The following is a 15,182-nucleotide window of genomic DNA, read 5'->3' on the forward strand; positions in this document are numbered from 1 at the left end:
GTAGCAATACTAATCTAATAGAGAGGGTCATTATGTATTTGTTAAGGGATATCTTGATCAGAAAGAAGTCACACTAGTTAATGTGTATATACCACCAGGCCGGGACAATTCTTGTATTAGGGAAATTTTTGAATTGATTGCTTCTGAAGCCTCTGGAGTTTTAATATGTGGAGAAGAATGGAATATCCAGATACAACCCAAACTTGACTCCTCTAATACATTAAGGAGGATTGCTCCTTATGCCAGGATAACTAAAAAATTATGATGGAGTTGGAAATGATCGATGCATGGAGGGATTTCCACCCAACAGAAAAACAATTTACATTCTATTCACCAAGTCAAGATGTTCATTCAAGAATTGACTATTTAGACAGGCACAGACTCTAAGATTGCAGGATAAGGGCCAGAGATACCACTGAGCAGTTTATGTAACTCTGCATCTAGACAGTAAAAAGAGAAGCACACTCTGGCAACTTAATACAGTATATTGAATGATAGTACCTGCAAGGAATATGTGCAGAAGGAATTCAAAGATTATATGGATAACAACAAGAATGGAGAAGTATCACCAAGTGTCTTATGGAAAACTGCAAAATCAGTGATCAGAGGAAAGTGCATAGTCCTCACACCACATAGAAAAAGGAAAGATATAAAAAGCTGTCTGATTTACAAGAAAATTTGAAAGTTTTAGAGAGGGAAGACATTGAAAGGAAGGAACCACATATATTAAATCAAATAAACCACATCAAAAAGGAAATAAATAAACTAATGGCTCAAGGGCCCTGAAGCTTCTGGCATGGAGTTTAAGGAAGCAACAGACAAAGAGTAACATATACAAAATTGGGACCCTAAAACTAAAAAAGTGTGTCATAAGCTAGAGGATATCCAACACCAAGAATGGACGGCTTTCCATCCGAGTGGTATAAGGCTTTTAAGGATCAAATAGTGCCCATACTTTTGGATTTCTTTGATCATACACTTAAAGAAGTTGAACCATTTCGGTTATTCCTAAAGAGGGGACTGACAGAAAAGAGTGTAGTGCATTTAGACCAATTTCTGTACTGAACATAGACTGTGAGTTGTATGCATCAATATGAGCTAAAAGATTAGAACATATAATACTAGAACTAGTGGATCCAGACCAAACAGGTTTTGTACGTGATAGTCAGACAAAGAGTATTAGATGGGTGTTGCAATAATTGATCATGTGACTAAGGGGAATATTAGAGCCATAGGAATTAGTTTAGACACAGAAAAGGCATTTGATTTGGTTTGTTGGGAGTATCTGTACTTGACGCTAAGAAGATTTGCCTTCCAAAATGATTTTATTAGATGCATCAAAACTCTATACTCCATACTGAATGCCAGAATAAAGATCAACAGACACCTCTTTCAGCTAATTAACTTGGACAGAGAATGCCCTCTCAGCCCCGCCCTTTTTGCTTTATTTATCAAACTATTAGCACAGTCATTTAGGGCTGACCAGGTGATAAAAGAAATAATGGTTAGAGGTTTAGAGCACAAAATTTGTCTATATGCTGACGACATGTCGCTGTTTGTTACAGTACCTGAGGTTAGCATTCCCAGACTGATGTCCTTACTAAAAGATTTTGGAACTTATTCTGGATATAAATTAAATGTACAAAAATCACAAATTCTAAGTTATAACTATACTCCTCAGAAAGACATCCTAAATAGATTTGAACTCAAATGGAATCATCAGATATTAAGTACCTCGGGATTCAAATACCTAAAGTTAGAGAATACCTGATTTAGGGAATATAAATCACCACTACTTGAAAGACAGTCTCCTGGGTAACAAAATGTGACAGACAGAGAGATAGAGAGAGAGAGAAGAGATTTATCCCAAAATTTTGCTGAAAGTGTACTGGCACAGTTGTAATAGCCTGGTTTTTAATGCACAAGATGCCCCTTGATTGAAAAAGTAAGTGTTGAAGTGTTGAATTTCTATTTAGCTACTTACTGGAAGTTGATTTTACCTTTCATTTTATAGGAATGGTAAATTTAAAGCAGCTATATGCAAATTTAGAAAGGTCTCATTTCAGCACCCCCTGCTGGTAGTATCAAAAAAGACACTGTAGAGGGCTACAATGCAAGGGGCTAATGGGCTGAAAGCTACAGCTAGACAGCACAAGTTTTTAATGAGACTGTCTTGTTTTTTTCCAAAAGCAAAAATCATCAGAAAAATCTGCAAGATGCAGCTAAATTTATAGCATAAATAATGAATGCTGTCAATTTATCTTTTTTTCATCAGTGGCAATGCAAACACGGTTATATAACAATGTTTTATGATATTCCTTGTTGTATTGCTGTATTATTTCAAAGCTAAGATGAGGACTGTATCAGTGTGTAATAACCCTTTACTGTAGCTGGTAAGCTTTTCCACAAGTAAGTAAACTGTTGGTTGTTACCTGCTGGCCTTTTAGGGAGTGCAGGATGGTGAGGTTGCCCGAGTTCTTCAGAGTGAAGATGATGACTTTCCCAGTGTGGTTAAAGCGTGGAGCTCCTGCTACAAGTAGACGACCATTTCTGGCTGACACCACAGACGTCACAGTGTAACCTGGTCATAAAAAACACAGACATGAATTCTGCCTCTATTCACAGACAATAACCCTCTAAACTAGATTTAAAGAGCAACCCACATAGGATATTACTTGTGATGTTTGTAATCCTTTATTTTATGGGCTATTGGTCTGTAGATTAAGTGAATTGTTTGATTGGTAGTTAAATTGTAATAAAACCCTCTGGCAATACTCTTTGTTCCATTGTTGGTGTGTGTTTAGAGTGATGAGTTTGACCTTTAGTTTGAATTTCATAGTGGTGATCTGAATGACTAAAGGAAAAACTGTAAAACGTTGCAATTTGAGGAGTTAAAACTCAATGAGCTGCATTCAGTTACCCAGAGCAGGATGTTCTGGTTTCTCAGATTTCTCAGATTTCTTCTTCTATTTCTTCTATTTCGTCTTCCCACTAAAAGTTCCACTCACTCTCCATGTACTTTTCCACCTTCATCTCTCATCCTCATACCCCCTTTTTTCCCCCAGCTTTAACTTTCTCTCTGCCTGTCCAAAATTATGCTTCCACCTCATATTACTATTGAGTCTAGAACGTCATTGGCAGCCTGGTGGATAAGCTCAGAGACAAACCACTGATGGTAAAAGCAGAGGTCTGTGGTGGTGAAGTGAGATGGTGCTGGATATGATGGGAAGCACTGAAGCAGTGAAGCACTTTATAGAGATGGGCTCTAGCTAGGACAGTTGGTCCTAAACCACAGATCTTGTATCAGGACAGCCATACATGCCTCCAAGAAAAAAGAGGATGTAGGTAGAAATTAAAGGCTGTTAACAGGAGAAAATCCTAAAAAGGTTTTCAGGCAAAACACTCAGCACTTTCAGTAAATTTCTTCTCTCTTTTTAACCACATCAATCAAAATCTAGTCCTGATTTTTCCACTCCATCAAAAGAATATCTCTGTAACTCTCTATACTCACCCAAGTAGGCACCATGGTTTTTGAGCTCCTCAGGGAACTCCATTATGTAGGAAGACTTGGGAGGCACCACCTTCCCCTGGCGTGTTTCCTTCAGCACTGCCCCGTTCCAGTCGTAAGCCCCAACAGCACCCACCAGAATCCCATCCTGTAGGCGAAGTGCAGTAAAGTCAATTTTCATTCATGTACATAGCAGAGTAATAGAGAATGACCTGGTTGTACTGCATAATAATGACGATACAAACATGGAACGTATCATTTTGGAGAACAGTATGTGTGTGTTTGGCTCATTTTACTGTAGTTTCAGTCAGATTAATAATAGTGTTACTCAATTTGTGGTAAAACCTAATCCTGGTACCAGTGATAAACTACATTTTTGGATTGAATTAACCATATCCGATCACTTTCATGCAGATGTTGCTATGGTATGAACATGTTCAGGTATTTAGAAATTGATTGCCCTTGTTACGCTCTTACCACAAACCAATAAGTGAGTAGAAGTTTAAATCCATCCATCCATATTTAAGACTTTTTTTTTTTTAATAAAGTTAGGTTTTAAAAACCACTGGCTGGACTGTATTCATGATGAATTAGGCAGCTACTTCATCAACAGTCACAAAAGATACACTAGAACATTTTCACAATTCCAATACAAACCATAGTGTGCACTAAAATCTGCCTTGAAGTTCATTGTTAAATCACTGCTAAACCTTGATCACTGTGTATTTATGATTTGTCAGTCAACAAAGGAAACAAACCAGCAAGTGCGATTAGCTGCAGACACAAGGGGGGAGAGGGGAGGTATTTTCTGTCTTCCATGGTTCACCATACTTTGTATCTTTGACACTATAATTATAGGGTCCCTCTACTTAATGAGCTAAGTTTTTTCTTCTTTTGCCGTACACAATATGCCGACAACACATTTTCCACTGTTTGAGCATATGCTGGAAGGCTTGCGATTCCTTCCTCAAAGATGGAATTGTGTGCTCACCAAGCTTGCACTACGTCACTCTCTGACAGCAGCATTGTGCCTATGTGGTTATCTGTTTTGGTCAAAATGGTCTCCATAGCAAATGAATGAAACCCCAAAACAGCTCAACCAGTGACCTATTTCTACTGCAGAAGCACATACAGACATGCTATGCTACTATGTGCCTTGCTTTGGTTTGGAAGTAAACTCTATGTCGTACTGGAGGAGGCCAGAGTGGTTATTCTACATAAACATACTGTACACTTTATGTATACTAGGTCCACAAACAAGTATATTCTGCATTATGGTAAATAAAGGAATTGTTTTTGCAAATAGGCTATAAGCTGTACAATTTAACAAACACAAAGCTTTTTTTTAAGAGAAATACTTTTTCAGCATTGTTTAGCCACAGTGAGCTAAACAAACAGACGGAGAAATTGTTATGTATGCCGATGCTTGAAACGTCTGGATAGTATATGACATAAGCACCCTTCAGAGTTGGCACATATCACATTCAGCAAAACCATCTGGGCCCTCAGGACTGTTTTTCTCCTTTAAAGGCTTGACATTCTTTCCAATAAGTTATCCTACTCTCAACACCCAGGTTGGTGTTGTTGAGCATCTCTGGAATCTTGCTTTGTGGACAGAATTTCCAGCCATTCCTGCCACCCAGCTGCAAATTCTGCTGCATATTTATTTTTCATCATAAATGGGATATATTTATTTCTCCCTTGACAAATCACACTGTGAAGGGGGGACTGGAAAATCAAAGCAGTTGCCTAAGCAAAATGTCTGGATGGAGCCAGAAAGAGAGGAATGAAAATCGATTAATTGTTATGAATAGCAGGTACAGTAGAGATGTGCCTTATCTCCCTCCTCCAGCTGTGTCACCCTCAAAGCCAACACACCTGCAACTATCCGCTCTCAGATACAATCATAAACCTCTTGGAAGTAAAAGGAAAAAAACGCCCCATACTGCAACAGAACTGTCTCAATCTGTCTCGACTTCTCACTAATATGTTTCTCTGGGGAACAAGTGGTGTCCTATTTCCCATCACTGCATGGTTGAAGTGGAAAAAGGCCTGTCTCCTCTGTCAGGGGCTCCTAAATCAGGATGACCTAAACCTCTGGGGCCACACAGCAGGCACCTCAGGGGGGACTGGAAAGTGATAAATGGCAGGTTGTAGGGAGGAGTTATGATGCGCCCGAAATTGAGACAATGTGTGTTGTTCTACATGTTGACAGATGGTATGAGATAACGTGGTAACAAAAGTAAGGTTCACCTCGACGTTGTGTGCAGAAAATCCAGCCTGAGACATCTGGAGGCCAAACGCTGTCCCATTCTTACTGGTTCCTGTGTAAACAAGTCAGTCTATAAGAGTTTTGAACCACTGCGGCAGCAGAGAAACTTAATCTCCAAACCACAATTATAATCTAATGAGAGCCACGACACTGGAGTCACAATTTGGATGTTTCATATTTAAAAGATTTAAGACATATTTTAGGTACTACTTTTAATGCTTAGTTTTTTGGCCAGTTGCAGGGTGGCCACCAGGGCTGCAAGTAATGATCACTGTCATGATCTATTACTTGCTCAATTGGATTAACCGTTTCATGTGTAAAACATCAGAAAAGGGTTAGAAAAATGCCCAGTAGAATTTCCAAGAGCCCACGGTGACGTAAATATCTTATTTTATCAAACCAAAAGTCCCAAACCCAAATGTATTCAATTTAAAAGATATGGAACAGAGAAAAGCAGCAAATCCTCACATTTGAGACCAGCGGGGGCAGCTAACGTTTGACATTGTTGCTTTATAAATAACTTAACAGTACATTAGATACAGTTTGTGTGTGATCCATTAATCAGCTAATTATTTCAGTACTAATGACCACCGTGCATTTTTGAGATAATCAAGGCTTATCCAAGTTTGTTACATTCCATGGAAAGTCATTTGGTTAAAGTTAAAATATGAAAATGATCAAAAATAGAATAAGAAGATTTTCATGTAAATGTGCAGCAGCAGTAGTAGCAGTAGTGTAGCATTACTAAGTTGCTTCAGTAAAGTAAATTCCTTGCAAAACCTTCCAAACTGAAGATGCGTTCTCCAAGTGCATCCACGATATCCTTCAGCGCTGACTCATCTGTCACATTAAAGAAGTGTTTGTCATCCGGGTCGCTGGCAATGTACTTGATTTCATTGAGGAAGGCTTCGGGGTTGATTCCTCTACGGTTGTAGTAGCCAAGGACCTGTGAAGATAAGATTAAACAATCTGTCAGTGCCTGTGTGAAGTGCATGAGGAAGGACCGATTTCATTGATCAACTCTGACACATTAATAGCCCTGTAGCAGGTAACACTAGCACTCTTTGACAACATTTCAGAGGTTTTCGGTTTTCTACACCAATGCCAGTGCTGTCACCAATTCCAGCTGGTTTGCAACCAAATGACCTCAGAGCTTTTGCTCAGATATAGCCATAGCCAGCCAAAGGCACTGGATAGATTCAAGTGTGCCATTAGCTAACACCAGCAGTGGCACAAACCAAAGAATCATGTAGTCTGGAGGAGACCATTTACACCTTTAACTGCACTTCCACTGAGCTTATGTTTGGAGTTCTCAGAGGGCTCTGAGTATTTTTGGCTCCATTCTTAACTTAGCTGTTGAGAGACTTGCTTCATCTGAACTCCATGAGGTCACCTCATTAATGTTTATGGTGTTTTAATGTTGCACTGGAAATTTAGTAGCCATCTGCAAACTAAGTTAGAACGCATAAAAATATAAAGTGTTAGCCCTAACCTAGGGGAATAATAGATTTAGCAGACTCACAGCAATGGCATAACGAGTGATGCCATCTTTCTCACTGTCCTCGATGGCTTGCTGGAGATCTGGACTGTCATGTGACTCTCCGTCAGTTATCACTATCATCACCTTCTTGGCGCCGCGCCGGCCTCCTTGTTTGAAAGCTTGTGAGCTGTGACAACATGTATCATATGTTCAGGAAAGTAAATTACAGAAAAGAGGAGCAGTGGAGTTGTGGTGCTCATGTGCAGATATTTGGCTGGAGATATCGTACCGTGCTGTGTTTATACCAAGAGCTGTGTTGGTCTCTTCCCCACCACGTTGGTTGATACTGCGTGCTCTCTTCACCACTTCCTCAACTGACTTGTAGTCGCTGAGTTTGAACTCATGGACTACCTTCTCACCATACTGAACAACTCCAACCTGACAGAAACACAGTGACAATGACCTATCACAATTAATACAGCCACTTAAGTGATGATTATACATGAAAGAGTCAAAGCCCAGTAGACCACAAAAACAAACTTTCACAAGCACAGTGCATCAGAGGTATGATGGACCTGCAAAAGAATTTGCTGAGGTAAAAAAAAACAGGAAGTTAACACTAGTATTCAGAAGGAACATTCCCAAATGTGACTTATTTTACACACCTGTATTTGACCTGGTCCAATGTAGAACTTCTGAAGAATGTTAATGAGAAAAGCCTGCACTTCATACCAAGGGTAAATGGAGTTTGAGCCATCCAGAACAATCACTATGTCCATGTAGGTCTCACATCCTGAAAAACATTCAGAGATGAGAAGTGATCATGACAGAAAATGGAGAAAACAGATGATTATAAATGAGCAAATAATCCCCTGTTGTGACTAAGAATGCTCCATGTTTTTTCTTTTCAAACAGGGAATACATATTTAAGCTTACTTTGAAACGCAGGCGCAATCGTTCTGGAGAACTTGAAGCTTGCATTCACCCTGGAGCATATGCCAGTGCTGTAGTAAGAGCTGCCACACTCATAGGACCATAGTGGCCCACAGGCCTAAAATATAAAAGAAAGCATTTATACAAGCAAGATTATCGACCTCAGTATATTACTGTGAATTCAAAAAAGTTGGGTTCATGCTCTCAGAGACTTCCACAGGGAAAGCTGCATTATGACAACCGTGTAATCAAAAAACAATCTTGTGGGTTTGTCTTTTTTTCCGTTACGACCATTGCTATTTTATTGAATGTGTTCTTACTCAACAACTTCTGCAGGAACAGACTATTACCGTTTATTATATCTCAAGATGATAAATCCATTGAGTTTTAAACTGTTCTCACCACAAAGCTGTTGTCTTTAGGGTTAGATGTGAGCGTCATTCCCAGCCTCATCTTGTCCTTCCGCTCTGATACGTTGGTCAGGGATATCCTTCCTTGAGGGAAAATGAATATCACTGAGGTGATCTCGGATGTTGTTCATATATACTCATATATACATAAATACGTGTGCTCTATCCTTCAGAGACCAAACAGAACTTCCACCATCTGGGACTTGGTGGTTTATTATTGCTGTCTGGCCAGCCAAAGCAGCGTCTACATCCTCAGATCGAAACGTTTACTTGATAAAACATCATGTGCCCAACTAACCAGCACAACACATGTGTGACCAGTATGAAGAAGCATGCGGTGAGGTGTGTGGTACGACACACATGTGGAAATGTATATCTACCATTAAGAAAAGTAGTAAAATTTGGAATGATTGGTATGGTACCCACTTCTGTCTCACACATGCCACCATGATGCTTACTGTGACACATGCAGAAAAGCATGCAGACATATAAACACCAACACATGCATACTCATTTTATCCAGATGCTGTTGTGTAGTCTATGTTGTGATTTTGCAGTAAATATTGAACGGTGTTGTGTGATACTATACCTAGGTTAAGCTTGGAGCAACCGTTTCCATTGGTTCGTTTGCTCAGTGAACATTTATATATATCCCCGGTCTGGTAAGGACCATTCATTTCATATGGGGCCCCCACTAATAACCTGTAAAAACACAATATCCAAAAGTCAGAATCAACAGAGCAATATAGCAAGATTGACAATAACTTTTGTTCCATTTAAGAATAAGTCTTTGTCTGGTGTCTAATTCTCTGAGGGAATATGACTGTGACTATTAACATCAGTGACCCTCATAAAACACATGCACTAGCTACACATTCACCTGGAAGATTTTTAACCATTTATTTATCCAGCGAAGTTAACTAAGCATGTTAAATCATGCCCAGCAGCCCTTGGCCTCACTTTCATAAACAGTTCCACACATTCACACCCAGTATACCCAGAGTAACCGGCAACCACCTGTGAGTCATCTCATTAAGACATGTTCAAATGTTAAAACTATTTTGTATTAAAGGTTAAAGTTCACAATATTTGAAGTCTGTTTTAAAACAATAGTCAGGGGCCCATATGAACAATGAAACACGTTTTGCTTGCTATAATCGTTCCTCCTGTTCATACTGACTATTAGAGGATCCCCTCCAAATATGCTTTCCATCTAAGTAACGAGGGACAAAATCCACACTTCTTGTTTTGAGCAAAAATGTATTTAAAAGTTCATCTCACAATAATATGATGCTTCAGCCATCTGAGTAGGTCAAATAAACGGACAGTGTTTAAAATAAATTGAGAGTGTTTCCCTGTTGAGCTGCAATGGAAGGATAGTAACTTAAAAGGCTGTAACTTTGAAAAATATTGACTTGATTTGACTAATTTGGATGCCTGAACCTTCATATTAGCTTCAAATAAACTTTTGAATACATTTTTGCAAGCAAGAAAGGCTGTGAATTTTGTCCCCCATCACTTACATTGAAAGTGCATTATGAATGGATCTTCTAATGGTCAGCATGAACAAGAGGAATGATTACAGCGAGCAGAACCTGCTTCAGTGTTCATTTGAGCACCTGACAATTGTTTTAGGGCAGCCTTGAAAAATTGTGAATCTATAGTTTAACAAAATATCGGGGCACATATATCTAATAGAACATACTGTATAATACATATCTGAATAATTTTCACTACTAATGTGCCAATTTGTGCCAACTGCTTATTTCTATGATATTCCTACAGGTACTAATGTATTGTTATGGTATGGTTAATGTTAGGCAATTAGAACCACTTAGTTAATGTGTAAATGCTTATTATACTATGATACTATGAGACATGATGTGAACATAGGCCAGCACTGCTGAAAGCAAATGTTTATACGATCATCCCTGATCTAATATAAATGAATTTTATTCATTTGGCACAGCACCAACCATAGTCAATTAATGTAAATCATTAAAAACATAGAATAATTGTATATGATTGTTTACTGGGTTTAATGCCTTAGACGAAGGCACCTTCACTGTGATTGTTCAAGAGGGGGATGTGTTACTTAATCACTTTTACCATCAAGATTAAAACAGACTTGTGTTCCTTGCTCTAACCTCTGGTCCAAACTATCGGTGTTGCAATGCTCAGTGGGGTCTTTAGGGGTGATAACTAATGTTATATAAGCTGTCAGATCCATAAAATGAAACAGAAGGAATCTTTTGGTCATAGACCCCCATAGGATTGTATTCAGATTTCCTCAAAGAGCCGCGATCAGTACTGGACATTCTTTTCACATGATGTAGTCTCTATGAGGAGTCGGTCCTGCACTTGGCTTCTCGGTGGGTTTCCTGTGCGGGGTCATTGTGGTCTTATAAATGTCACTAAAAGGTTTTAGACGACTTGATGTGAAAGAGAATCTAAAAAAAGTCTGGAGTGTTTACTTCTGGAGTGATGGAGGGATAAAGGCCTTAAAGGGAGCTATAATTCAAATGTATTTCAGAGATAAGAGCTCTTTGTGTTCTCAAATGGGATTAAAGCTGTTTTATTTATCACTGACAATTTCCGTAGTTTCAGTCATAAAAGACCTTTAGGGTTTCATCCTATATCTTGTGATGCATGTCTGTTTATCACGTGAAATCTTTACATGAAATGGTTCAGCATTTCTACATCTTGACACTGTACTGGAGTCACAAGGTTAAATGTCCAATCGCCTCAGGATTTCACATATCTCAACTGATAACTTGACACAGACAGATTGCCCTCAGCTCAATGGGGCACTTTCAAATGGAAGAAATACAATATAATCCACATGTATTAGAGTATGTTCAAATCAATTTAAAGTAAACAAGTTTAATTTAAATTACACAAATGAAGAGAAAAAGATAGATAGAAGATACTATCTGATGTTTTAAAAAGAACAAGTTGAAATCCTAAACTAGGGAAGAACGGTGATCCAATCATAATGGTTTGATTCAGACATTGTTACTTACATTTTTGTCTCTGACACATCAAGGTACTTATTACTGATGGTAGCAGTGAAATTAATGATGAAAAAAGTCATGCCTGAACATTGATCCAAACCACAGTTTTATTTCGGATCAGGTCAATTGTTTCGATAGCTTTGCACCTATATGTGATGTGTGTATAATTATGCTGCTTCCTCAGAAGTTAAATTATTTCCATGATTGTTTCACAACATATTTGATTACTTTGTCATAGTTATAGTAGTCATAGTAACATCCATAGTCAATAATGGACTATTATCGTGTTTTTGTGTGAATTAGTGGTTTAATAAATTTGAGTATTTATTATACAAATTATTGAGTACTGTGCTATAGGAAGGCTGTATAGTTATTAACTGTAAGTATACTGAAGCATCCCAACATGAAACAGTCACCCCTGTATAGTCTTTTTATAGTCTTTCTTTTTTTAAGAGAATGTTAATGTAAGCTTTTAATCTGATATACAGTAAAAAATTCACATTCAATGCCAAGTTGTACATTAAACAAATCACATTCCTGGAAAAGCTTCAATAAATACAGTACTGTAAGTCAACAAGGAATTCAAACAACTGAGCGGTCCAAGTGAAAATCACAGGGAAAGTAGTGGGCACAGGAGCAACTTGCAGTTCAGTGGTTCCCCAAAGCAAAGACACTTGACACTGCTTTATAACAAAAGCAGACCACAACCAACCTCCTGTGTGGACTTCTAGGTGAAAGTCAAACAATCAAAGTAAGACAAATCTCCAGCTTTTGGATTTCTAGGTCAGGTTCAAGATCCCCTGAGATTTTAAACTGCTCCAAATTCCCAAGACAGCAGTTTGGTAACATTTAGTTGGAAAGGAGTGTACTCAGAGCCTCCCTTAAAGATATGTAAGATTAATATGACATAATATGATTTCAGTGGAAGTCAAAGGTGTCCTGAGGATTTAATTATTTTTAATTTTGTCATTTTTAGTTCTCCTATCTATTGTGTTTGTAGTTGTTGACCTTGGAGACAAGCTACTGCATACAATTGCAGGGATACAAAAGTTGTATTGATTAAAAATGTAATCTGGGCCAAGCTCCATCTGTTGAGGAAGACTGTGTGATACAACTGAAAGCTTCAAGACAGAAGTGGACTTTGTGGTGAGTTTGTTTTTTCAACTGCTGTTTCCAAGGTCAAAATTGAATTTTCATGTGGCCTGCCACCTTTATTTGGGAATTTCTTTTAGCACAGCTGTACATGTGATGTATGGTATATTCAGGGCACATACAAAGAAAATTTAGTACCAGTTATGATTTGACATTTCACAGCACCAGCTGAGGACAAGGGGAAATGTTGTTCAAACAGTCCATCACTGTACATCAAAGAGTGACTCATATGGAAGTAAGCTTCAATGTTATTGCTCCTCAAGCCAACTTTAAAGTCTCACAGACTCTGGAAGTCATTTTCACCACAGTGGCTCCAACCATACTCATATTTTCATAGCTATTAATATCATGATTATTACTTTAGTTATTGCTGTGCTTTGGCAAAAGGAGACACTGCAGCATAAGTTCAGGTCAGGATACAGCTACCTTGATGAAAAGGGACCATTGTTGCCTTTGACTTGGACGCCTGCCTCGAGACCTCCTGAATTTCACCAGAAGCTGTTCAAACAATCATGTTCCAGAGCTCATTAGGGTCGAATGCTAGCCCCGGTGCATCCTCACTGCAAAAATGGTAATGACACTGAAAGAAATAACTTGACCCAAAATGAATTCGTGGACATTTTCCACCATGGCTACCAGGGAATACAGGATTTTGGGGTTTGAGGAAGAGCCATCTCCAAGCCCAGGCTGTCATTAATGTGATAATGTTTTTCATATTTGGAAGCAGGAGATGTATACCCTGTGAAACCACATCCCTCGTCCCAAACATGAGTGTGCTACTCCGATGTCACGCTTGCTCATCACATTCCATTTGTCTGCATTAGCTGGATATGTGTTCTTTTGTTAATGCTGCCTCATAAATCGAAGGAAGTGAAATGGTCACATAATCATTTTCTAAAAACATTCACATAGCGTGTCTAATTCACTTGACTTATTGACCAGACAGTGACAGGGCAAATAGATGACTTATGAGAAATGTGCAAGTTTATGCGAGTTGCTTTAACTTACTTTCCCACAAAGCATGTTGGATTTTTTCAGCTTGTACATTGAGCTTTCTGTTTAAGATATATTTTAGCCACCCTGGCAGCATGGCTGTAGGAAAAGCAATGCTGATCTGTCGGTTAGTCGGACAGTCCACCACTTTTGCCCAGACTGAATTATCTCAACAACTATTGGGTGGATTGCCATGAAATTTGGTACAGACATTCATGGTCCCCAAAGGATGAAACCTATTTCCTCTAGTATCAGTATGACATTGACATTTTTGTTTTTTACTGAAATATCTCAATAATTAATAGATGGATTACCATGAAATTTGGTGCAGACCTTCATGTCCCCCTCAGAGTGAGTTGAATTAAATTTTGTTGATCCCTGAACCTTCCATCGAACAACATTATGAGGTAAAATTTCAACTTGACCAATATTTTGGTTTTTGACCAAGTACCTTCAAAACTAATGACATTCTCGGCCTCAGCCTCAGCTGTACTTTGTACTTAATGCTAATTAGCAAATGTTAGTATAACATCCATGCTTAGTCTCACAGAGCTGCTAGCATCTTGTTTTTCTATAATTCTTTTTTCATTGTTCTTCAGTCCTATAAGAGGCATCTCCTTTCACTTAGATACTTGATTTAAAGCCAATAACATAGACATTACAATCATATGATTGTGAGTGTTGTGTCTAAACTAAAATTCAATAGATCGAATTATGTTTTCCTACCTAGCTCAGGAAGATGTATAAACACTTCTCTTTGCAGCTTTGCAAATTAGCTAAATAAAGGGAACCCTATTTAAGGCCAGTGGTGAAAGACTTCACAGACTCCCTGCAGTTCTCGGTGGTGTGCAACTCGTAACTGAGCTGAGGAGTAAAGGTCAGGTCTCCACTGAGGAGACCTGGTGCAACTATAGAAAAATAAACAGTGGAAATAGAAAGAGGGAGGCTTCTGAGGTGCATGGCTAAAGTATGCTGGTCCTTGTATCCCGTCAGTTTTAAAGACCCAAGCTCTTTGCCAGTTGGCGGTGATGTGGCCTCTCCTCAACTCCCCATTGAGGGTCTACTCTGGCAGAGTGTTTAGAGCACCAGAATGCTGAGGAGACACGTGAGGAAATGACACATTCTTGACATGCTGACCTTTCCTCAACTTGGTAGCTCCATCAGCAGACAGAAAGTGTCAACCGATCAAGCAAAGATATCTCAATTTCTTGATGCCTCTGAAGTCAAGAATGATGATAGAATTTATTTACTGCTCACAAAATATGGTATTTTATATCACAGGCTTACTGGCTTTATATGATGTGAAAAAGTCAGATAAGTTTTCTTTTCCACATACCGTTTCAATATTTTGGATACATGAAAGCACCTGTAAATGACTAGAATCAATAAGCACTAGTTCCTTAACTTGGCCTTCAAAGCA

At 38.6% G+C, this 15,182-nt stretch overlaps 1 protein-coding gene across 2 annotated transcripts in view; it reads right to left on the reverse strand.

The window, feature by feature from the left end:
• The window catches only part of itga11a (integrin, alpha 11a), a 71,943-nt gene that overhangs the window by 25,412 nt on the left and 31,349 nt on the right, over positions 1-15,182 (reverse strand). For both annotated transcript variants that reach the window (XM_067582957.1, XM_067582881.1), the window contains 10 exons: positions 9,193-9,305; positions 8,596-8,687; positions 8,197-8,311; positions 7,926-8,053; positions 7,550-7,698; positions 7,303-7,447; positions 6,561-6,726; positions 5,762-5,832; positions 3,512-3,656; positions 2,433-2,581 (listed from right to left, as the gene is read on the reverse strand). In XM_067582957.1, coding sequence (XP_067439058.1) covers positions 2,433-2,581; positions 3,512-3,656; positions 5,762-5,832; positions 6,561-6,726; positions 7,303-7,447; positions 7,550-7,698; positions 7,926-8,053; positions 8,197-8,311; positions 8,596-8,687; positions 9,193-9,305 — 1,273 coding nt within the window. The remainder of the gene's footprint in view (positions 1-2,432; positions 2,582-3,511; positions 3,657-5,761; positions 5,833-6,560; positions 6,727-7,302; positions 7,448-7,549; positions 7,699-7,925; positions 8,054-8,196; positions 8,312-8,595; positions 8,688-9,192; positions 9,306-15,182) is intronic.

Source organism: Thunnus thynnus, chromosome 1 (assembly GCF_963924715.1).
Source record: "Thunnus thynnus chromosome 1, fThuThy2.1, whole genome shotgun sequence".
Lineage (NCBI taxonomy): Eukaryota > Metazoa > Chordata > Actinopteri > Scombriformes > Scombridae > Thunnus > Thunnus thynnus.